This window comes from Nyctereutes procyonoides, unplaced genomic scaffold (assembly GCF_905146905.1).
Source record: "Nyctereutes procyonoides isolate TBG_1078 unplaced genomic scaffold, NYPRO_anot_genome, whole genome shotgun sequence".
NCBI lineage: Eukaryota > Metazoa > Chordata > Mammalia > Carnivora > Canidae > Nyctereutes > Nyctereutes procyonoides.
In genome coordinates this window covers 16,506,729-16,531,826 of record NW_026575040.1, presented here as the reverse complement: position 1 = coordinate 16,531,826, position 25,098 = coordinate 16,506,729, and the positions used below count along the sequence as shown (strand labels likewise).

General features: G+C 37.2%; 1 protein-coding gene across 8 annotated transcripts in view; it reads left to right on the top strand.

The window, feature by feature from the left end:
- Positions 1-13,653, top strand: part of RNF111 (ring finger protein 111) — a 127,890-nt gene extending 114,237 nt beyond the window's left edge. For 4 of the 8 annotated variants that reach the window (XM_055319963.1, XM_055319964.1, XM_055319960.1 and 1 more), the window contains exons 8-14: positions 643-991; positions 3,448-3,600; positions 4,610-4,736; positions 7,161-7,253; positions 7,990-8,085; positions 9,322-9,449; positions 12,002-13,653. In XM_055319963.1, the coding sequence (XP_055175938.1) occupies positions 643-991; positions 3,448-3,600; positions 4,610-4,736; positions 7,161-7,253; positions 7,990-8,085; positions 9,322-9,449; positions 12,002-12,119 (1,064 nt within the window). In that variant the 3' untranslated portion in view covers positions 12,120-13,653. The remainder of the gene's footprint in view (positions 1-642; positions 992-3,447; positions 3,601-4,609; positions 4,737-7,160; positions 7,254-7,989; positions 8,086-9,321; positions 9,450-12,001) is intronic. The other 4 variants (XM_055319968.1, XM_055319967.1, XM_055319966.1 and 1 more) reach the window with 3 other exon arrangements.
- Positions 13,654-25,098: the final 11,445 nt, after the last annotated feature.

Genomic DNA, 25,098 nt, shown 5'->3' with positions numbered 1-25,098 from the left:
AGAAAAACGTGAACAATGGCCTAAGAATATGAATGGGTAATTCTGGGAAGAAATATAAGTAGTTAATAAATAGAAGATTTTTTTCAGATTGGCATTTAATAAATTTAGTTATAGGGTAAATCAGGCACTCTTGTATACTGTTCACAGAAATATTAATTATGGTGACCTTTTGGGAAGAGTATTTTGTCAACTGACATCTGAGTTTAAATGATTTTCTCAGACTAAGAACTGCTTCTAGGAATTTATGCCACAGAAGCCGTCCATGAGTGATATATGTGTGTGCACTCATATGCATGTCTGTATGAAAGAGTGAGCAGAAGAGGCATTATTATATACACAGGTGTTTAGTGCGGCATTTGGATTGTTTCCCATTTTTATCAATGGTGATTTCTTTAATAAATTTTGGTACATTTCTGTAATAGAATATTGTGAAGCTGTGAATGAAATAAAACTGTATGTATTGACATAAAAAGATAACCTAAGATTATTCAAAGAAGAAAGCAGAATTGAACAGACTCAAGCATTAATAAAGTATTCATAAAAATTAAAAGTGTACTAATATGTTTGTTTAGAAGAAAGGAATTTATAACAGCAATGTATGCTCAACAGCATGGTGCCTATATATATATTTTTTTTTTACAGATGCTTCTTTGACAAGACCACTTCATCATCAAGCCTCTGCCTGTCCCCACTCTCATGGAAACCCTCCTCCTCAGACTCAGCCTCCACCTCAAGTGGATTATGTTATTCCTCATCCTGTACATGCTTTCCATTCTCAGATATCTTCTCATGCAACATCTCACCCCGTGGCACCGCCACCCCCAACTCATTTAGCCAGTACAGCCGCACCGATCCCTCAGCATCTTCCTCCCACACACCAGCCTATTTCACACCATATTCCAGCCACGGCACCCCCAGCACAGAGACTGCATCCTCATGAAGTGATGCAGAGGATGGAAGTTCAAAGGAGGAGGATGATGCAGCATCCAACGTATGTATTATGTTTTCTAAAAGATGATCACGCTGTTCCTTTTCCTTCTATTTCTGTTGGTTTTTAAAACTAAAAGTCTTTAGGAGTGATGTGACCATACTAAATCTTCAGTTCGCTAGAAAATTCTTTACTGAGTTGTCCTGAGTTGTAAGTCTCACAAAACAAGTTCATATCCCATTATTTAAAGAAACCATTTTCAGAATATGACCCAGGGTCATTTATTTTTGTAAGCCAGTCTTGTTCATCAGATTCTTCAATATCCCATAGTGAAGATAAATTTTAAAATTGATGATCCTGGGCAGCCCCAGTGGCACAGCGGTTTAGCGGCGCCTGCAGCCTGGGGTGTGGTCCTGGAGACCGGGGATCAAGTCCCATGTTGGGCTCCCTGCGTGGAGCCTGTTTCTCCCTCTGCCTGTGTCTCTCTCTGCCCCTCTCTCTCTCTCTCTCTCTCTCTCTCTTTCTTTCTCTCTCTCTGAATAAATAAATAAATCTTAAAAAAAAAACATTAAAAAAAATGATGATCCTGGGCAACAACAGATTAAGTTGTCAAAGATTTAATATATGTTACCAGCCAGAGGAAAGAAGAGTCCTAGTAGAATTTTCAACAACTGACAATGAAAAAATAGCCTTCACTTAGTTTATTTACAAACTTATGTATTAAAATATTCTCCAAACATCATGAAAAGACTATAATTGAACTTTCTGAAAATTCAGGGTATGATTTTTCTTTTCTTCTTTTCTTTTCTCTTCTTTTCTCTTCTTTTCTTTTTTTCTTTTCTTTCTTTTCTTTTCTTTTCTTTTTCTCCTTCCTTCTTCCTTCCTTCCTTCCTCTCTCTCTCTCTCTCTCTCTCTCTCTCTCTCTTTCTTTCTTTCTTTCTTTCTTCTTTCTTTCTTCTTTCTTTCCTTTCTTATTCGTGAGAGATACAGAAAGAGAGAGAGGCAGAGACATAGGCAGAGGGAGAATCAGGCTCCTCGGGATCCCTGGGTGGCGCAGCGGTTTAGCACCTGGCCAAAGGGCGCGATCCTGGAGACCCAGGATCGAATCCCACGTCGGGCTCCCGGTGCATGGAGCCTGCTTCTCCCTCTGCCTATGTCTCTGCCTCTCTCTCTCTCTCTCTCTCTCTCTCTCTCTCTCTCTCTGTGTGTGTGTGTGTGTGTGTGTGTGTGTGTGTGTGACTATCATAAATAAATAAGTAAGTAAAGTAAAGTAAAGTAAGGCTCCTCACAGGGAGCCCGATGTGGGACTTGATCCTGGAACCCCGGGATCACGCCCTGAGCGGAAGGCAGATGCTCAACTGCTGAGCCACCTAAGTGTCCCCAGGATGTGATTTTTCTAATTAATGGTAGCATACTCTGTTAGTCTAATTCTGCTCGTGTATTTTTGTAAATAGGGTTTTATAGGTAAACAGCTACACTTGTATTGTCTGTGTTGTCTTTCACACCACAAAGACTAAATTGAGTAGTTGCAGTAGAGGCCATACAGCCTAAAGAGCCAACAATATTACCATTTAGCCCCTTTCAGAATGTGTTTGCAGAACTCTTGATCTAATTAATGATCTAGCACACGGGTAACTTGTTCCTTTAGTTATGTAAGATTATTTTGAGAATCTCTGGCTATAACTGGCATTCTAGTATAGTAATTCCATATATGGAAAATTGGTGTTTAAAATTCATATCTTCCAGTATCTAGAAAATTCTTGTTTTAAATCATTAAGCTTAAACATGCAAAATCTGTAAATACGTTAGAAATTGATAGAAAACAGGAGTTAGACTGTAAGAATGAATCTATGGAATGGTTTGTTTTTTAAGTGCCATTTGTTTAGAACTTTATGACTATTTACATTTATAAATTTGGCTGACTTTAGACTAAAAAGACTAAAAAGAGAAAATACAATAATATGAGATGCAGAGTAAGGAGTGTAAATGTAGTTAATACCAGTTTCCCAGATATGTTAAATGTACTTGCATGTATTTGAAAAAAAATGCATAAAGTTAAAAGGTTTTTCTCTTAAAATAACTTTTATGTATTAAAATGGATGTCATTACAATATAAAACCAAGACAAAATAAAATATTTTTCTCCCTTATATGTTTACATAAAATAACTTCTTTGAACCTGCAGCATTTGCTAGGGTGTTTAATTTTTAAAATTTTGTTCCCACTAATTTCCTGTTACTATATTTAAAATATCTGCTCTAAAGAAGGTATAAAGAAGACAATGTTAAAATTGCCTTTTTCCTTGGATGATATTTGAATTGGAGGCATTGTAAAAAAATGAGCACTGAGAATTTGTGGGGTTATGGTTTCTTGATTTACTTATTAATCATTACATAATTTTACATTATGCTTTTATAATTTATTATAGAAGTAATTTTATTACTAATTTATAGTTTATAATATTAATATTAGATTGTTTTTTCTACATTAAGAAATAACCAATTATTCAATTATTTCCAGTGGTCTTTTTGTGTTCTGTGTTTCCAGGCGGGCACATGAACGGCCCCCACCTCATCCACATAGGATGCACCCAAATTATGGTCATGGGCATCATATTCATGTGCCTCAGACTATGTCCTCACATCCTCGACAGGCTCCAGAGAGATCTGCCTGGTCAGTATCTTGTTTATTTCAAAGTTATGCTCAGCAGTCTGTGTTAGAACTGTCAGAACAGATGCTTTATAATGGAATGACATACAGAACAGTGATGTGGAGAAACTGAATTCTTTCTTATCTGTGAGACACTGTCTCTGGCAAGTTATAAAAGCTTGAAGTGGAAAGAGGAACGTGAGTTCTGGGACAGAGAACCATGTCAAACAGGAGTAGAGCTTTTCTGTTGGTTTTCAGGGGTATCTGCCATCAAAGTTAACTCCCTAAATGGATCTTACTCTCACAACTTCCTTATCTACTCCCCCACCTTTGTACTCAAATCTGCTTTACCACTCCTAACCCCTGTTTATTGACAAGGGAAATTGAGCCTGTGTTCTAGGTGTGTGGTCTTTTTTAGAGAAATGGGAGCAGATTTGCATTAATTTTTCTTTCTGAATCCATTGTCTGTAGGCAGTCATTGAGACCTTGGTCCACAACAAGGATATTTGAGGAAAAACACAAAAATAATAAGTAAATAAAAATTTGGCATTTACAAATTTTACTCTTTATAAAATTTTGTTTGCCGTTGCTTTATAAGGTACAGAAGCGTTTTTTTCTGCTAATTATGTTGCTGCCAACAACCCAGAGATACTGTCCAATAAACAAAAGCCCTGGGAGCATCTGTAACGTTATATAAACCAGAAAACTATATATGTTCCTCAAGTAGATTCCGACTTTTAGAATGGAAGGAACCATTAAGGGTCATTCATTATATTTCCTTCCTTTGTAGGATGTGAAACTTGAGTGCAAATGCTTTGCTTTTTATGATCACAAAATTGAATTTTTGAGTTTTAATTGCTGAAATGAATTTGAAATTATTAATTAAATCTTTGGGGCTAAATTCTCTTTTTCTGAGCTGTGTCAGTTAAGCTTTATATTACTTTTAAAGATGTAAATATACTCTCCCATTTCTGTTGACAATAAAGATACTCTAAGGACAACTGAAAGGTAAAGTGTTCTCGTCCTTTGTCAGGGAACTGGGAATTGAAGCTGGAGTGACTGCAGCTACTTATACACCTGGAGCACTGCATCCTCACTTGGCCCATTACCATGCACCACCACGACTTCATCACTTACAATTAGGAGCTCTTCCTTTAATGGTAAAGTAGAAAAATTTCAAAATTCTGACATACTCCCTTTCTAAAAGTATTCTTCCTGTTCCAAGTGAAATATCTTATTGGAAAATTTTTAAATGTTATTAGTTTTTATGGGTGTTTTAATGGAATATGAGAATTATTAGATTGAAATTGTGCTATAAAAAGATTAGACACATTAAAATATTTGTATTTGCATTGTGAAATGTACTCTTCTTAATATAAAAAATAATTTTTCTTTTATACTAAGATAGTAGTCTTGTTCCACTGTCACTAGAACATAGGCTTTATTTTGTACATGCATCTTTTTATTTTTTTATCTGCAGAAAGACTATACTAACTCTGATTTAAACAGATTCAGATCTTGATACCAATTTGAGTTCTAAAAAACAAGTTCAGCAAAGATAAATTGAATTCACTATTCATAATACCTACTAGTTATAAAAGTGGTACAGGTTAGGGAGTTTCTTTGTCCTGTGGAGGTAAAGACATTGCAGGAGTAGTTTCCGAGATGCTTTATTATTATACCTGAGACTTAGGCTTTGGAATTGAGAATGGTACTCTTACTGTGGTTATAGCATGAAAGGAACTGTTAAACAGCGGAAGCTGTTTTTGGTATTTGTAGGTCTGAGGGGTGGGGGTCACTCAGCAATTAGAAATAAAGCTGCCCTCCCAATAAACCAGAACTCAGGAACAAAGGAGACTGAGGGAGGGTTACAGGGCACGTGCAGGTTAAACAATTTGAGGGGCAGGAGTTCCTTTGGTATTTTTTATTTTCCTTAGAGATGCATGTGGAGGAGGGTAGGTTATCTGCTGAGAACTTGGTATTGTTGATTTTGATTGTAAGGAAAGTTGTAGATATTTGAATAATAGGCTATTTGAAGGTTAAAAGTTACTGCTTATTTTAAATTCTTTTCTGCATATGAATTGTTTTTTAAAGCTGTAAACTCACTAGAAGTATGTTGTGATTCAGTGGAAGCTGACTAAAAAATAATGGATATTTATAAAGATGAAGAATGGTGCCCTATCTCAGAATCCCCCTTTCCTAATAAGTCTGCTGTTATTACATACAGTAATTATTTTATAAAGTTGTGCAAACCCTGAGTAAGTAAACATAGAGCCATTATTGTGGTAAATACAGAGTTAGGTTACTATAAGCTTCTGGTCACCATGTTGATCTGGTCACAACAACCAGTCAGTACATGACCTTGTTTTGATGTCTATTTAAATTTTTTGGTTTTTTTTTTTTTTTTTTAGATTTTATTTATTTATTAGATTTTTTAAAAATTTTTATTTATTCATGAGAGAGAAAGAGAGGCAGAGACACATGCAGAGGGAGAAGCAGGCTCCATGCGGGGAGCCTGACGTGTGACTCCATCCTGGGTTTCCAGGATCATGCCCTGGGCTGAAGGCGGTGCTAAACCGCTGAGCCACCCGGGCTGCCCTCTATTTCAGTTTAAAGACACTTTATTTGATATATTATTGAGTTATTAGCATGGAGCTTGATGGCCCGCAAAACTCATGCTTGAATGAAGCTTATCTATATATATTTTGTCCATAAGGCATATCACACAGTCTTCTTGCACTTAGGAATACTAGTCACCAACACTTAAGCTTGGTGGCCGTTTTAAACAATAAATCATCAGTAAAGAGTACAAAAATGGAAAACATGGCACTTAAATAGATCACAAAAAAGACTCATGTTTATAGTATGAGTGCTGAATAAGAAGACAGAGCCTTGTTCTACCCTAGCGAGGAACATGTCAGACAATTCCAGTTTTGTTGCTGCTATATACGTGTCCATGAATAATTGAGAGAGCATAGGTATTGATTTTGTAGCTAGAAATAAATTTTATCAAGTAGGCAAATTCATGAATAATGAGGATTGAGTATGCCTAGGAAAAATTAGAAAATACTATTAAAACTTTCACTAACAGAACTAAGCAAAAAAAGGAGCAGGGTACCTTTGGTATAGAGGAGGGGAAATAAGTTTTGTTGGAAAATTTTGTGCATTTTTGTTTTGTGATATGGTTTATTTATTTTTTTTGTAATATGGTTTAATAAAGTTCTCTGAAATTGACAAAATCTTACAAAAATTTTTATATGTTTAGGCTACCAAGAGCATCAGTCTTAACTTTGGGTATTTTCTACTTAGGATTCTTTGTGCAAAATAAATCAATAGGAGAAACCTGTTTTCCCATGGAACAGCTTTTTTTTTTTTTCTGCTTGTATTTTAATAGTTATTCTGTGAGATTATATTTGAAGATGAACTTAACCCTTTTATAGAGTGCTTAGTTGGAGTCATGTATACTTATGGAAGTTGAATTTTGTGAGTAGCTGAATGGAGAGAATTGAGTGTCTGAATTATTTAGTGTGTTAAAACTCAAGCCTACTCTTACTTGATTTAGCCTGTGTCTTCTATTAAAATAGGTTCCTGACATGGCAGGCTATCCTCATATTCGTTACATTTCATCAGGATTGGATGGAACATCATTCAGAGGTCCTTTCAGGGGCAATTTTGAGGTATGTAATACAAATAATGAAGATATTTGCCATAATATCTTTAATGTAGAGAGAGAATATATGTATTATTAGTATTCACAGTTGAGTAGGACTGTTGCACTGGCTGGGGATCAGAAAGCAGCATAATGTCTGAATTTTTGATACTTCTGCTGGGGGTTATCACAGAAAGGTTTATAAGCAATATTAATCCACATATTTAAAGATGAGTAAATGAAAATAATATAGAAATTTATTAAATCAATGTAAATATCAGATAAAGAGCTATACCATTAAATGTGGATGGAAAATCTCAACTGCTTTTGACTAAGCTTATTTTTAGAGAAACATTACTGGACAAAAGAAACTTAAGTAATTCAGCACATAGCTAACTATCTTGTTTGAATTTTCAGGAAGAACAAATCATTTGAATATGATTTGAAGTTTTGTTTCTTCATGTCAGTTTGAAAGTTCCTTTGATTCATTTCCCTATTTTTCTATAATGATTTCATCTTCTCCATGCATACATACTGACTTTATATAGTAACATGTAGTAATATGTTGTCCTTATCTGTAAGGATAACTTTGCCATACTACTATAGTTGGCTGAGAAAAGAATTATAAATATTTGCCTTACCATATATGGCTTTTGTATTTATATTGCAGGTTTATAAATATGGAACTTTATTGCTTTTACAGTATTAACAGTGTTGTTCACAAAATAATCATCCTGGCTTTTGATACTAATCTTTACCTTCAGGAACTGATTCATTTGGAAGAAAGATTAGGAAATGTGAATCGTGGCGCATCCCAGGGGACAATTGAAAGATGTACATATCCACATAAATACAAAAAGGTAAGAATTTATCCTATGAAATGTCTATTTTATTATTAAATTGCATAAAATTTAATATTATGGACCTTTTTTGAGATTGTGGAGTCTAGCAACTACATTATTTATTACTAAAACAATACATAGTTCTTTTAAATTATTGAAGGTCTAAAAATACATCCTTGAAGTTACTTTACCCTGCTGACCCAAGTCTTCCCTCCAAGAGTAAAAATCATAGTTAACACTTTCTTAGGTAATCTTTACTATAATATGCATAAAATGCATATTTTTATGCATTTACAGTAATGTCCCTATATATGGATTTTTTCTTTCACCTTCGAAAGTAACAAAGGGGTTGATATACACACAGTTTTGCACATTTCCTATTGCTTCTCTTTCAGCATTCACAGGTCACCCATATTCTTTTTAATAGTTTATATAAAATTTCATCATATGGCAGTATACAGTTTTTTTTTAAAATATTTTATTTATTTATTCATGAGAGGCACAGAATGAGAGAGAGAAGCAGGGACATAGGCAGAGGGGGAAGCAGGCTCCATGCAAGGAAGCCTGACGTGGGACTCGATCCCGGGTCTCCAGGATCACACCCTGGGCTGAAGGCAGCCATTAAACTTCTGAGCCCCTCAGGTGTCCCAGCAGTACTATAATTTAACCTCGCCATTTATTTGGACATTTAATCTACATTTCTTATATTCTGCCCTCAATTCCTTATGGAGTAGTATATCTAGAAGTTAAGGAGCAGACATGTTAAATAAGTTTCTTTCAATAATGTCCTCTGCTGCACAGAGAATGAAAACAACTGTTCTTTGTATTTTTTTGTTTTCTAAGAGTATTAGTGAGGTGTTACCATTGAATTTAAGTCCTTTCAGCTATGTAAACTAAAGACTATGATTAGCATTAATTTATTTGGATATTTGAAGTATTCATTAGTAAAATAAAGTTTATTTACCTGTACTCATGATGGGACAAAAATAGTGTTTATCTTGTGTATCATCCTAATTGTGGATTAAAAATAATAGAAAGTAATGAATTCCTGTTACATTTGATTTTGCTTTTGATGCTATTTAAGGGCCTTATAAACAACAGTTGGTGGTAGTCACTTAATTCATCCATTAATTCATGACAGCCATACCTGGGAAATAAGTTGTGGGTATGAATGTGTGGTTTTGTTTTGTTTTTGTTTTTCAAATAAACACAGACTTTACTCAGTTGTTCAATAATGTCATCTCTACTAATAAGGTAACAACTGATTGGTTCTCACAGAGGAAACTGCACTGCAAACAAGATGGGGAAGAAGGGACTGAGGAAGACACAGAGGAAAAATGTACTATCTGTTTGTCTATTTTAGAGGAAGGTGAAGATGTGAGGTAACTAGACATTAATTATTTAAAAACCTATTGTCAAAATTGTACAAGAGATTTTATTTGAAAGAGGACTAGAAACCAAATACAGATTACTCCTGGTATACCCTATTACCAATACCTGACAGATAGAATTGCCTTTTTACAGAGAGTGGAAGAATAGAAAGATGAAAGTCTTTGTATTACCAGCAGAGGGGTGGGAATGGGAAGTATACTGCCTCTTTTAGGGGCCCACCAAGATTTGGCCAGGAAAATTTTGTAATCAAATTGTCTTCTTTAAATCTTTCAGAAAGGAGAATTTGGATGCTTTAGAATTTAAGACATTATATTAATGTATTCTTCAAAGCTTAAAGAAGGCAGTCCTGATTAGCTCCATGCAGTGTGTTTTACAGCATCTTTCATAAATTAGTTGTGTCCTAAAATTTCCTCTCAGCTTATAGGACTATTCTCTTCTTGCAATTTTGTGATTTGGAAATGTTACTGTGCTAACCCACTGTTAATTTTAGGCATTTTCTTTTTTCTTTTTCTTTTTTTTTTTCTTCTCTTTTCCTTCTTTTCTCTTTTCTTTTTTATTTTTTCTTTTCTTTCTTTTTTTGAGAGAGAGAGGGAAAGGGCAGAGGGAGAGAGAGAGAGAATCTCAAACAGGTTCCAGGTTCCATACCCAGTGGGGAGCCCGGCATGGGGCTCAATCCCACAGAGTCTGAGATCATGACCTGAGCCGAAATCAAGAGTCAGACTCTTGACCTACTGAGCCACCCAGGCGCCCCAGCCATTTTCTTTTTCTTTCTTTCTTTCTTTCTTTCTTTCTTTCTTTCTTTCTTTCTTTCTTTCTTTCTTTCTTTCTTTCTTTCTTTTTTTCTTTCTTTCTTTTTGGCATTTTCTTTTTGTATTTCTTAAATAATTGTTTTATTTTTATTGTTTTTTCTAGTGTAACATCTCATATGAAACAAGTTCTATAAGATAAATAACAGAAACACATGATTTTGTTTCTCTAATATATAAGAATAACTTTTTCATATTTCTTTAGTTGGCTGAGAGAAAAAAATTATGCACAGTTGGCTACCATATCACATATTAAGGCTATTTCAAACACATTTTTTTTAAAGATTTTATTTATTTGAGAGAGAGTGTGTGTGAGCACACGAGCAAGGAAGAGGGGCAGAAGGAGAGGGAGCAGACTCCAACTGAGCAGGGAGCCCAATGTGGGCCGATCCCAGGACCCTGAGATCATGACTTGAGCTGAAGGCAGACACTTAACCAGCTGAGCGATCCAAGTGCCCCTAGAGGTATTTCAGAACACTGTATTTCTAACAAAGGTTTACAAATATGGAAGGTGTAATTGTTTTTATAGCATTGACAATGCTGTTCATGCAGTAATTGGAACACCTCTTTTTACCTACTAATTTTGCAAAATATTACAAAGATTGAAAATGTATGACAATTAACAGTGAATGGAAGTAGAATTGGACACTTAAGTAGTAACTTCTATCTCACTGTTCATTTATTTATTTATGTTTTTAATATTTTTTTAAATTTTTATTTATTTATGAGAGAGAGAGAGAGAGAGAGAGAGAGAGAGAGGCAGAGACACAGGCAGAGGGAGAAGCAGGCTCCATGCACCGGGAGCCTGATGTGGGATTCGATCCCGGGTCTCCAGGATCGCGCCCTGGGCCAAAGGCAGGCGCCAAACCACTGCGCCACCCAGGGATCTCTCACTGTTCATTTAGATTTAATATTATCCTTTATTACCTGGAAGCATTATTTCTCAATTTCTAACTGATAATTTAGTGTAGTATAGTGAAATAAACATCTTTTAACCTACTTTTATTTTTTCCATTGATTTTTTATTGAGATATAATTGACATAATATCATATTAATTTCAATTTATACGACATGGATTGATAATACAAATTTATTCCAAAACAGATTAACCTACCTTTAAAAGAGCATCATATTAAGTGGATATAATAATATGATTGAAAACAATATTATTAACCTTTAATCATATATGGAAGTTTAATGTATAAAGATCCTCTAGATAAAAAATAATATTGCATATTAAGACATTCCTTAATTAGTATATATTTACTGTAATAGTGCTGATGTTTTTGAGAGATAATTAAATGTATTTTTAAAGTGCTGAATAAATGTATAGTGATTTGATATTAAAAATATATTTGCAGCATTATATAACAGGGAACATACTGCCAACCTCATTGCGTTGGCAGCTCAGGTATAGAAACCAAGCTGGAATAATTGCTAGTATAATTGTCATTCTTAAAATTCCTAAGATTTGATGTAATTTGGTTCCATAGCTGTGACAGTTAATTATCGAGGTCATTTATAAATTATATTGCTCAAAGAGTAATTTAATTCAGGTGTAACTCATGAGGTTGTGTATGACTTTGGTTTTTTGTTTTTTTTTTTCCCAGAAGGGAAAGATGCCTAGTAACTTCAAAACACTGGAGAATTATTAGATTTAAAAATAAATACATGTGAAGTTGTCATGAAACTCATTTTTGCAATATTTGCTTTTTGTTTTCTTTGTCTATAATAGACGCCTTCCCTGTATGCACCTGTTCCACCAAGTGTGTGTTGACCAGTGGTTGATTACCAATAAGAAGTGCCCCATATGCAGAGTGGACATTGAGGCCCAGCTGCCAAGTGAAAGTTGACAACATGTTTCAGAACTTTTGCCCTCCCTCTCATTCCCATCCTCCTGGTACTGCAGTCAACCAAAGATGGCGTGACTTACCTGCGCAGATTTGGAAGCCTTGAACTTAAAGTGCGGCTCTGCTATATGGTACAACTAATGCTAGACCTACAGTTTATGTATACAGTTGAGTTTGATGTATTTATAAAAGCTTTTTTTTTCTAGATTTGACATTTTTCCTGTATCATTTTACTGTATTTTTGCATGGTTCCTTGTATTGCATTTCTTTGCACATATTATGGGCTTGTGACCCTAAACTTGCAGGCAAGATTAGCTGCTTTAGTAAGTAGAATTTTGTGGTCTTTTTGTTTTTTACATAGTACCAGGTCTTGAGAATTATGAATTTTTTTATCCATTACTAACCTTTAATTTAATCAATCATGTACTTTAGTTTAATGTATAAAGATCCTCTAGAAAATGATAATATTGTGTATTAAGACATTCCTTAATTAGGACAAAATGGCTGCTGTATATTTACAATATGGAGTTCTGAGTTAAACACCATCCTTAATACTGGGAACAGAATACAAACCATATTCAATCAGATGCAGGTGGTATTCACATCACCAGAGTGATCAATAGAAATTTTCTTGGTGTATCCTTTTCCTTTCAGCACAATGCAGATAGAGTTGAATATTGATATCATACATTTAGACTGCTGTTCTGATTGTATTTATCTTTTTCCTACATCGTTTAGAACTTTATTTCCCTGAGTCAGTTTTTGCTGCTGTGAAACAGCTCTGATGAACACTAAATATTAATTTCAATTAGCTGGATTGTACATACTTGCAGATTTAACAAAATTTTAGGGAAATTAAAGAAGACATGTAGAATTTTGTTCAGTCTTCTGCTAAGCACGTATAGTAAGGATATCTGCTTAATATTGATTTTGTAATTAACACATTCAGTCAGGATTTAGAATTGCAGTCATTGGCAGGTATCTCTGCATTCATAGAACTTCTAAAGGTCCCAGGATCACTTTTAAGGGATTTTATTAGTTTAAAGATAAATAAAGTCAGCTGAATCTACATGTCTCTTGTTTTATTTCTCTTTAAACTTGAAAACAGTAAATCTGCAGATACTGTGAGGCACAAATTATACTGTCAACCTACTGTTGCTCTGGTTTTAGACTCCCACTTCATACATTACCAAGAGTCGATCACTGATTTAAAATTTTTAATTTCTATAGTTAAGATTTACTGCATAATATAGAATATAAAGTTAAGTTAACATACTAACATTTCTCCTTTGGAGAAAGTTTTAATCCACTTCAGGATGCATATTATCAAGATACTTTCATATACAGGATAGCCTAATTTTATTTGTCTAAATATGCTTAATATGCCCCAGATTGCAAATGCATCAGTCAGTAACGTCACTGTCTGTATGTGGAAGACATGTTCCCATGGATCATATGTGAAGATGTCAATAAGCTTGCATTAAGCCACCTGCTTTGTAAGTGGATTGATGAATAAATAACTTATATTTCTATTGTCTTTGTGTTTCATAATTAGTTTTATATAAAACAGTATATCAAACATTTTGGAACGCAAAAATAGTGATCTCACTCAAGTTGACATTGCATAATTTTCATATTCATTCAGTTATGGCTACTTTTTTATATTAGTATAACACTGTAGTAATTGTCAATATCAACATGCTTCAACATAGTTATGTGTGGAGATGGAGGACAGACTACGGTTATGAAATTTGGATATAAAATAACATTTTTTAAAAAGAATGCTTGATGATTAGGCTGCAGTTGTAGAAGGGCATAGGAGGGAGACAAAGAATGACCATGGCCCATGCCTGCCATCTTACTAGGAAAAAGAGCAAGTAGCTTGTGTTTAAGTAACTTGTGATGGGTATAGGACTTTGCACTGGGAAAGCCAGGGTCTGTGCCTAGGGTGGAAGTATATAGATAGGGAGAATTCTATACAATGGAGTCCTTTTGATGTTCCCCAAAACACAAGAACAGATTTCTCTATTTTTTAATATTACATCAGATTTAGATGCACGACTACCTGTTGACCTGTTTCATAATTGCTACTGATTTTTTTTATGTAGATAAAGCATTATTACTTTAAAATTTATTTAATACAAGTATTTGTGGCATAAACCTGGATTGTTAATGCAGGAGCTTAGTAAGCTACTGCAATTAGATACAGAAAATGTGATTAGTAATGAACCAAGTACAGAAGAAAATAATATAACTTTTGTGCTTTGTTTTGGTGTCTTCCATATCCTACTGCATCTTATGTCAAAATGAAAATTCAGTGATAGCTGTCCAAATACTTTAGAACTAAAATTCTTTTGTCAGAAAATCCTTATTTTTATTGTTGTTAATATGCAAGTGATAAACTGATATTTGAAACATTTTTCTTACTCTGGTGACTTTATTTTAAAAGCTGCTAACACACCTCAATCATTTGAACCATAACAATGTGACATACAGAAAACCAGCTCTTTTAAAAATGGTATTTGTAACACTAAAATTAAAACATAGACTTTGGACATTTCATGATTAGTTTGTCATAAATGAGAATAGTTTAATTCTGTAGGAAATGCATCCTGATTTCGAACTTACCTTCCAAATCCTCTGGAAACGCAGTGAATTTTTTTACTTTTTCAAGGCTACGTGGGGCACCTGGCTGGGTCTGTTGGTAGAGCATGTGACTCTTGATTTTGGGATTGTAAGTTTGAGCCCCATGTTGGGTATAAAGATTACTTAAAAATAAATCTTAAAAAAAAAAAGAATGCATCACAATATTAGATATATTAAGGTTGAAATATCTTCTCTCAGTTATAGATTCAGTCATTTTCTTTTTTTTTTTAATATGATAGTCACACAGAGAGAGAGAGAGAGAGAGAGAGAGAGAGAGAGAGATAGGCAGAGGGAGAAGCAGGCTCCATGCACCGGGAGCCCGACGTGGGATTCGAGCCCGGGTCTCCAGGATTGCGCCCTGGGCCAAAGGCAGGCGCTAAACCACTGCGCCACCCAGGGATCCCTTAAGAATTACAGTTAACTCTTGAACAACACAGGTCCGCTTAAACATGGACTTTAAAAAAAAAAAACATGGACTTTTTCAGTAAGTACTGTACAGTAAATGTATTTTTCTTATATTTAAATTTTTTTAAAAAAATTATCCATATGATAGTCTTAACATTTCTTTTTCTAGCTTAGCTACTTTATTGTAATTCAGTATATAATTTATATGATATACAAGACATGTTATGACCATGTAATCTATAAGGCTTCTGGTCAGCAGTAGGTTGTTGTTAGTAGTTATGTTCTGGGGGAGTCAAAAGTTACACATGGATTTTTGGCTGTGTAGTTGGTGCCCCTAACTCCCCTCTATTGTTCAAGGGTCAACTATATGTCCAAAACAACTATTTCTTCTTTTTTCCTTTTTTTTTTTTTAAGTAGGCTCTGTGCCCAGTATAGAGCCCAATGTGGGACTTGAACTTCTGACCCTGAGATTGAGACCTGAGCTGAGATCAAGAGCCAGTGCTTACCAATTGAGCCATCCAGGCACCCCCACAACTATTTCTAAGAAAAATAAATGTTACCTATTTTGTAGGACCTACTGGGCAAAATTTCCTCTCTGTCCTATGTATTCTGAACAAATTCACAGGCCACACCAATGATTTCAGACAAGAGCTTTGAATTGTGCAGCTTTGAACAACTTAAGCTTTCTGAGCCTCATCTTTCTCATCTATAAGACAGAATAGGTTGTTACAGGAATTAAATGAGATAACAAGTGCAAAGAGCTTTGTGTGTAGTATATACTTAAAAGTTCTCCCAATGCTCACTGCATTCCACCCCACCACCCAAAACAACTCTTGCCCTTGATAGCAAATGGTAGCATAGCATGGTGCTGAACCATAAATCAGTGTTTATCGCTAATCTTTCTCTCACAGAATCCAAGAAGATAATTACTAGATAAGAAAGAACAATTCTCTTCAGCCCTTCTTTGATGGGTTGGAATTTTTCCTCTATTAGAGGAATGGAGGATCCCTAGCACATTTGCCTCTTCCCTTTTGTGTTACAGTCACAACAGGGACATAGTTGCCCATCAATACCATCCAGTGCTGTGTTTTAGACAGCCATAGCCAGTAGATCAGAATTGGCAAAGGATATGAAATAATTTGTCCTCTCTGATCTAAGGGAAAATTTTATAGAGACATTAACAACTAGAATTTCTTATTCCTAATTTCCCTACTCACCAAATTGTGTTATGCAGGGACCTGGTGCTCATTGAGGGTCAGTTAAGCACATACCACTGTGCTGCTTATATTGTTCTATTGGCTTCTTCTAGGCTTTTTTTTTTTTTTTTTTTTTTAAGATTTTATTCATGAGAGACACACACAGAGAGGCAGAGACGCAGAGGGAGAAGCAGGCTCCGTGCAGGGAGCCTGACGTGGGACTCGATCCAGGTCTTCAGGATCACACCCTGGGCTGCAGGCAGCACTAAACCGCTGCACCACCGGGACTGCCCTCTTCTAGGCTTATTTTTAGGCTAATAACTATCACTGAGAACATATGGGAGGTATGGGTTTCTAGGAGAAAGATCAATTTGATTAGCCCAAACAAATTGTGTCTCTTTTAATTCTTTATCATCACTACAGAGAATGGACTGGATTCACGAAATACAAATTTTCATTATGGGCTCTGCTGAATCTTGAGTATGAACTGCTAAGTTAGTTTTGCTTTATTTTTTATTTTATTTCATTCATTCATTCATTCGAGACACACAGAGAGAGAGGCAGAGACACAGGCAGGGGCAGGCTCCTTGCAGGGAGCCCAATGTGGGACTCAATCCCTGGTCTCCAGGATCAGGCCCTGGGCTGAAGGCGGCGCTAAACCACTGAGCTGCCTGAGCTGCCCTATTTTTTCATTTTTTAAAAAAATTTTATTTATTTATTCATGACAGACACAGAGAGAGGCAGAAACACAGGCAGAGGGAGGAGAAGCAGGCTCCATGCAGGAGCCCAGTGCAGGACTCGATCCCAGAACTCCAGGATCACGTCCTGAGCCGGAGGCAGACGCTCAACTGCTGAGCCAGCCAGGTGTCCCCAAATCAGTTTTGCTTTAGGTAGTAATATTCAATATATATGTGGGGAGAAAGCTTTGGAAAGTGTAGAATTCTGCATATTGTCATGGATACATTATGCTCTGTAAAGGAAAAATCTGACTTTTTCCACTGCCTGTGTGGCTGGTAGCGCAATTTAAGACACTCAGCTTTCCAATCTGACAGTTCAAGGATGATCCAAAGGCCTGCCCCTCGCCTCTTAGTATGTGGAAATTCTTCCATAATATGGGATACTCCAAACTTGCTATCCTAGGGATTGTATTCTTTGGATTTTCAAGAGCTTTTATAAGAGGAGATAAAGGAATCAGAAGAGATGTGGTAAGTCTCCCACCCAAGGCATCCCAACGTGCCTTTAAAAGGAATAAATGTCTTTACTGAACTGCTATCTAGACTACCATACTGTTAGCATTTGCTCAGAGAATAAGTTGTTACGGTATACCTGGTTTCCTAGAACCTAACAATAAGCCACATACTCCCCAGAGGTTTGTGTTATCTATTGCTGTGAAATAATTATTTATTTCTAACTCTAAAACTTAGTGGCTGAAATACCAAACATCTTAGTTTCTGTGGGTCCAGAATTTGGAAGCATCTTAGGTGGTGGTTCTGGCTCAGGGTCTCTCATGAGGTTACAGTCAAGATGATAGTGGAGGCCTGCAGTCATCTGAAGCCTTTATTCAGTCTGGATGATCTGCTTCTGACCTCACTCACAGGGCTGTTGATAGCCAGCTTTGGTTCCGTGTTGCCTTTTGGCCAAGAGACGGCTCTTCCCCCTGTCGACAGCCATGTGAGTGAACCATCTTGGACCTAGTCCAGATTCAAGGGGAGGGGAGATAGCTTGTTAATAGAAGTGGTAGCAAAAAAATTATCACCATATTTAACCTACCCTAGTTAGGTAAAAACAAAGCCTATTGCTTTGTTAGAATTAGTACTATAACTTCCTGGGCCTATTTAGTTCCCCCTCCCCCCCTAAATCAAAGTTTAGCATATGGAAAAGCGATGTGCACAAAATGATATTTATATTCTCAAGCATAATCATCAGGGGAATCAGTAGCAAAGAACTTTAACTTCTCTGGGCTGATATTTGAGTAAAAGAAACCTACAGGACAGAGATAGCCAGGTATTTCTGTAATTTAGAAATTCTTTTCTGCAGTATTCTTGATAAATGATTATTGTGACGGTTAATTTTATGTGACAACTTGACTGCGCTATAGAGTGCCTAGACACTTGGTCAAACATTGTTCTGGGTATACCTGTGGAGGTCATTCTAGTTGAGATTAACATTTGAATATCTGTAGACTATAAGGCAGATTGCCATCCATAATGTGGGTGGGCCTGTCCAATCAGTTGAAGGGCTGAATTTAAAACAACAAAAAAACCTTGCCTCCTATGCCTCCCACATTACTCCATGAATAAGGGAGAATTCCTCTTGCCTGATTCATCTTTTCTTGCCTTTAGACTCGAACTGAAACATGGGCTTTTCCTGGATCTCTAGCCTACCAGCCTTTGGATTTGGAACTATACTAATGGCTTTTCTGGGTCTCTAGCTTACAGACTAGAGAGTGTAAGACTTGTCAATTTCCATCATTGTGTGAGCCAATACCATATAATCAATCTTTCTTCTGTGTCTCCCTCCTCCCTCCTTCCATTCTCCACCCCCCACCCCTTTCTCTTGACCCCTAAGGCAATTATCATGCCTCTGGTTATATTCTTCCAGTGATAATGACGTCACTACTTATTGAAGAAGCACATTTCTTTTATACACAGTTACAATTATTCTTTATTTTTTTGGTAAATGTTCCTATAACTTCGGTCATGAGGTCCTATTCTACACTCTAGAGCAATGCGAAAATAAATTTGGTGTCTTTCTATATGCTACTACCCCTTCAGATAAAGGGATAGCTATTTTGATTTTTTAAGTCTTCCCCAAGTGAACTATCCTTACTACCCATGACTTTGTTTAACCTGGATCTTATGCATCTTAGCTATTCTTGTCACCATTTTCTGGATACTTCTGGTTTATTAATGGTTCTTCAAAGTGTGGTACCTATAAATAATCATTACTCCAGATGTGATCTGAGCATTTAAAAAATATGGAATTACCTGAATTTAGCTCATGCGAAGTCTTGGAATGGTGGTATTTTCTAAGGGAGCACAGATTTTCTGAAAGACAAGTGTGCACATAGAAGGAATAACAATGAACTGGAGGGGCATCTGGGTGGCATGCAACTCTTGATCTTGGTGTCATGAGTTTGAGCCCCACGTTGGGTGTAGAGATTAAAGATCTTTTTAAAAAATTGGAAAAGGATTACAAACTAAAGGGAAATGAGACATAATCTTTATTCTATCATCTATGTGAGACTGGGATTAGCTCTCATGTCCAAGTAGGCCTGCACACCCCCAGGTGCAGGTAGTCTAGGATTGAGGCTGTTACTGATAAGTCAACTTGATATTCTGACTGGAACACTCCATTCTGCAGCTCCTCAGGATTCTACCAAAGCTGATAGGATATGATACAAAAATTAGAGTTCCTTACTCTAATTAAGAGTTGTAATTGAGAGAATAAGAAATGCATGTTGTAATTAAGAGAATAGGAAATGCATGAATAATTGAACAGCATAATTTTACAACTCTTGAGTCAATGGTTTATTATCCTTAACAGAACTTGTACCTGTTCTAAGGAGGTTTGAATTAGATTTTTATCCTTTCATATATGTTATCTCTATATTTTAAGCACCATGAAGGTAGGGACCCAGCTTTTATGCCTTTTTTCCTGTCCAGTATGTACAGTGCCTTGCTTATAGAACACATTAAGTTTATTTAAAAACAAAGGGTGTGCCTGGTTGTCTCAGGCAATTGACTCCTGGTTTCAGCTCAGGTCATGATCTCAGGGCCATGGAATCAAGCCCCGCTTTGCACTGGATTCCATGCTCAGTGGGGAGTCTGCTTGAGAGTCTCTTCCTCTTCCTCTACCTCTGGTCTTCCCTCCTTGTGCCCTCTCTCTCTCTCTCCCTCAAATAAATAAGTCTTAAAAAAAAAAAAAAAAACTTGGATAATTCACAAGCCCGGAGGTCTAGATTTTAAAGAATCATTTTAAGTGGAGGCCCACGGAGGCACTAGAAAGGTGTTTGTTTCTACCTCTCCGGGTCATTTTGCTTCTGAGCAAGCACACAGGCCCTAGACTGGGACATATCAATGCACTCTGCTCAGCCAGTAATAGGTTACCTGGTTACCTGCATGGGATAGATTATATTAAGGTGAAGGATATCAAGATGGTTGCAAGCAAGGCAGAGGAAAAGGCTTTCTTTTTGTAAGAAAAATGACCTATCCTCCCCCCCCCAAAGAAATTAGCAATGGAAGTTACTATCTTTTTTTTTCTTAGATTTTATTTACTTACTTGAGAGCACGAGCGGGGATGGGGAGGGGCAGAAGGAGAGGGAGAAGCAGACTTGTTTTTCCACAGATTTCTTCCCATTGCTCCCACTTCTTGAACCCTTTGCCATCCCTGCCTGCTAAATTATAACCCTTTCTTCTAAGCTCAGCCCAGATATTTCCTTTTTAGTAAGCCTTCCTTTATCTACCCAGAATTAGTCTTCTCCTTTGTGCTCAGTCTTTTATAGTTCTGCCTCTTATAGTAAGTTTGTTCTAATACGTCTCCCCTTCATTGTTTTGAACTTGAGGCCGTGGTTTCATACTTTATTTTTCCCTGTGCCTTGCATAAACTGATATTTCAATGTTAATATAGCAAATATATTTTGTCTTCCAGCTAGTTGAAAGAAAAGAAATCAGAGATAGGCAGAAATGGGTGAGGATGGGTAAGAGAAATGGGATAAAGGCAACTGAGGGGGAGAACATCATAGTATATTGGAAAGATTGCTGAATTCTGACAAAAATCTGCTGTGAAGGGGGATCCCTGGGTGGCTCAACGGTTTAGCGCCTGCCTTCAGCCCAGGGCGTGGTCCTGGAGACCGGAATCGAGTCCCACATCAGGCTCCCTGCATGGTGCCTGCTTCTCCCTCTGCCTGTGTCTCTTCCTCTCTCTCTCTGTCTCTCTCATGAAGAAATAAATTAAATCTTAAAAATACAAAAAAATATGTGAAAATAGCAATTTTGTCAATGATCTCATTCACAAATTAATGATATATAAATTAAACCAGGCCCTTGATGCCCTATGGTCTGGAATAATAGCCCTGAAACTCACCAAGGACATTAGTGGAAAAGCATTCTTCAAGGATGTAGAAACTATAAACATGAGCTGAGCTTTTGGACTTATATGATATACTAGTAGGTAGCCCAAATGAGAGTCCTAATAAAAATTCAACAATAAATAAGCACCTTATTTATTCCAGGCACTAGAGGTAGAATAGTGCACCAAACCCATATCCCTGTCCTCATGGAGCTTACATTCTAGTGCATTTGTTGAAATTAGCCCCTGAGTTAAGCTTCAGAGGGTCCTAGTGGCCTGCCTTTGGGACTTCTAGAAGGGCTGTTAGATTTCCAGCCCAGAACTAACCTAGGGCAATTTTTGCTGCCTGAAGTTCTTGAGTTCTGCAACAGTGGCTGTGAAGTATTCCCAATGAGGAAAGGTCCTGGAAATCTGAGAAAAAGACTCCTAGGCCAGGAGAAAGAGGTGAGTATGTACCTAAATAAGAAATTGGAAGCAAGGATTGTCTGACAAACAGCAGGCAAATCTTTGACCATTCAGAACAGTCCTGATAGCCAAGGCAGTAAGTTTCTACCCCAAATTGGGGGATTTTGGTGTCAGGAAAGAGTTCCCATCTGCACTCCAGTACTTAAACATTTGTGCGAGATTCTCAGAATCTCTGTCTCTGACTCCCTTTCATGGTATTTGAAGTTACAAGGCAACAGCTACCTTGAAGCCCCGTAGTTCCTGCCAAGCCAAGCCACTCACCTTGTCTCCAGTTATGCCAGTTCGGTACCCATAGTCCGTACTTTTGCTTGGGGTGCTCCATCTGTCTGCAATAATCTCCCTTCACTCTATAAACACTGGAGTTCATGTGTACATCTTTCAAAGCAGTACTTGACCAAGAAATTAAAGTGAATTGATCATGTGGAATTTTACCATACTCTAAAGGACACTGGCCTTGAAGAAATTTAGTTTTGGTTAATATTTGATTTCCTTCAATGACTGTTTTAATCTTTTCCCACTCTTTCTGCCAAATGTAAATACTGTGACAATGGTAAATACAGTGGAAAGAGCACAGTCTTTGGAATCAGATTGGAATAGAAATCCCAGCTTTGAAACTCAGAAGCACTATGATTGCACCCAAGACATTTAACCATTCTGAGCCTTAGTTTCTTCATCTGTCAAGTTGGGATAATACATGATGGATGTTAGATTTATTTGATCAATTTGCAATATATACAAATATCTAATCATTATGTTGTGTATCTGAAACTAATGTTATATGTCAATTAAACCTCAATAAGGGATGCCTGGGTGGCTCAGCGGTTAAGTGTCTGCCTTTGGCTCAGATCGTGATCCTGGGGTCCCAGGATTGAGTCCCCACATCAGGCTCCTCGCATGGAGCCTGCTTCTCCCTCTGCCTGTGTCTCTGCCTCTCTCTCGGTGTCTCTCATGAATATAAATAAAATCTTAAAAAAAAAAACAATTATACCTCTAAAAAAATGACAAACATTTGGATAATACTACCTACTTTATAAAGATTGTTGAGGATTCAACAAGAATATTTATGTAAATTAGTATATAGGAAGTGTGATCAATAAATGTTACCTGAGACAGAATAGAACAGGAAATGGAGAACTAGGGGCATCTGACTGGCTCAGTTGGTAGAGTTTTGACTCTTTATCTCCAGGTCCTGAGTTCAAGCCCCACAATGAGTGTAGAGATTGCTTGAAAAAAAAGAAAAAAAAAAAAAAGACTACAATGCATTAAACAAAAGGTTGAATCAAAAAGTTTATTTGTAAAGTTTCAGGTTAGTTGCAGTGAAGGATACAAAAGAAATATTCCATTTTTAATGAAAATACAATCTAATATGGATTAAATTATTCAATTTTGATAATGTCAAGTCAGTTAATAAAAGCACTTTGCCATTCACAACATTCCTATTTACAAAGCCCTGTGAGTGGGTGAGGATTGTTACTTTCATAGCTTTTTTTTTTTACTTTCATAGCTTTTAATAACAATATTTTAACAAAAATACAATTTTACTCACAACCTCAGTGCACTAAACATCTGTTTTTCCTTCCTAAGACGTTTTCACTGGATACCTAATTTTCAGTAATCAATGGATAAACTGAAATCTTTCCAAGCCAGATAGTAGCTGCAAATATTAAGGTTTTACAGAAGAGGAAACAGGTTTAGAGACGTCAGATGGAAGAGCAAGGGCAGAGTTTAACCCAGATTACTTAACATCCTTCAAGGCCCTTTAGTATCCCCACTAACAGTGCTAAAAATTGGTAGAAATGGGAAAGCTTGCTCAAATTATTAGGCGGAGGCTGATAGCCACTGTCATGCCACTGCCTCTACTGGAGGAGTTGGACCTTTCCTCTCCCTTGTTTTCCTTTCCTCTTTTCCAGCCTTGACCCTGATCTTCCCACTCTTCTGCCCAAGTCCGGATCACACCTTCTTTCTCATTTTAAAGTCTCTACACGTCATAGGGTCGTTTATTCGAGGAGTATTTATTGAGCACCGACCATAATACACACGGGAAAATGTGCGAGTCGCAGGTAATACCCTGGAGGGCTTACATGAATCATGAACCACACAAAGCACATTTACCTTTTTATTAATTCCTCTCCTTGGGAGCCTTAGCTTTTGAGTAAACGCCTCAATTCCCACTCCTCTGGCACACGTTTGAGTCTCAACCACCTAACGGGGTTGCCCCAGAACCGCTCAGAGGCGTCTCCCCCCCCCCCCCACACACACACCCAAGCTGACCCAACCCAAACCCCAACCCACAGTTTCCGGAAGAGGAATAAAGGTCAGAAGTGGCTTTTCCGAGATCCCCGGGGGGGGGGGGGGGGCTCAGCGGTTCAGGGCCTGCCTTTGGCCCAGGGTGTGATCCTGGGGACCCGGGATCGAGTCCCACGTCGGGCTCCCTGCATGGAGCCTGCTTCTCCCTCTGCCTGTGTCTCTGCCTCTCTCTCTCTGGGTCTCTCGTGAATAAATTAAATTAAATTAAATTAAAAATACAATTAAACTAAAAGAAGTGGCATTTCCAAGGTGTTCCTTTCCAAGGTGCTCCCTAGAAGCAACTTCCGTCCAGCCTGTACAAACGTGGAGACACCTTCTTAGGTGAGACCTACTCAAAATTCAGAGAATGCGTCCTACGTCTGATTCCTCGGGGAGACATTTCATTTTTGCTGATCTTAGAGGCCGAGATTTAAAAAAATAAAAAATAAAAAATAAAAAGAAAGGAAAGATAGGAAAGAAAGAAAGAAGAAAGAAAGAAAAAGAAAAAGAAAAAGATAAAAGAAAAGAAAAAGAAAAAGAAAAAGAAAAAGAAAGAAAAAGAAAAAGAAAAAAATTGGGGCAGCCCGGGTGGCCCAGCGGTTTAGCGCCGCCTTCAGCCCAGGGCGTGATCCTGGAGACCCAGGATCGAGTCCCACGTCGGGCTCCCTGCATGGAGCCTCTTTCCCTCTGTCTCTCTGTCCCTGTCTCTCTCGTGAATAAATAAATAAAATCCTAAGAAAAAACGAAGAAACAGTAGGCGGAAAAAAAAACAACACAGCTCGTTGTCATGACAACCAAACGGGTCTTGAAAACCCCGCCAATCCGCCCGCGGGGCTGCCCGCCGCCTGGCCAATAGGAAGAGCACGCCGCGCGGCCGGCCGCCCAATGGGGGCGCGAGCGGCGCGGCATTTGAA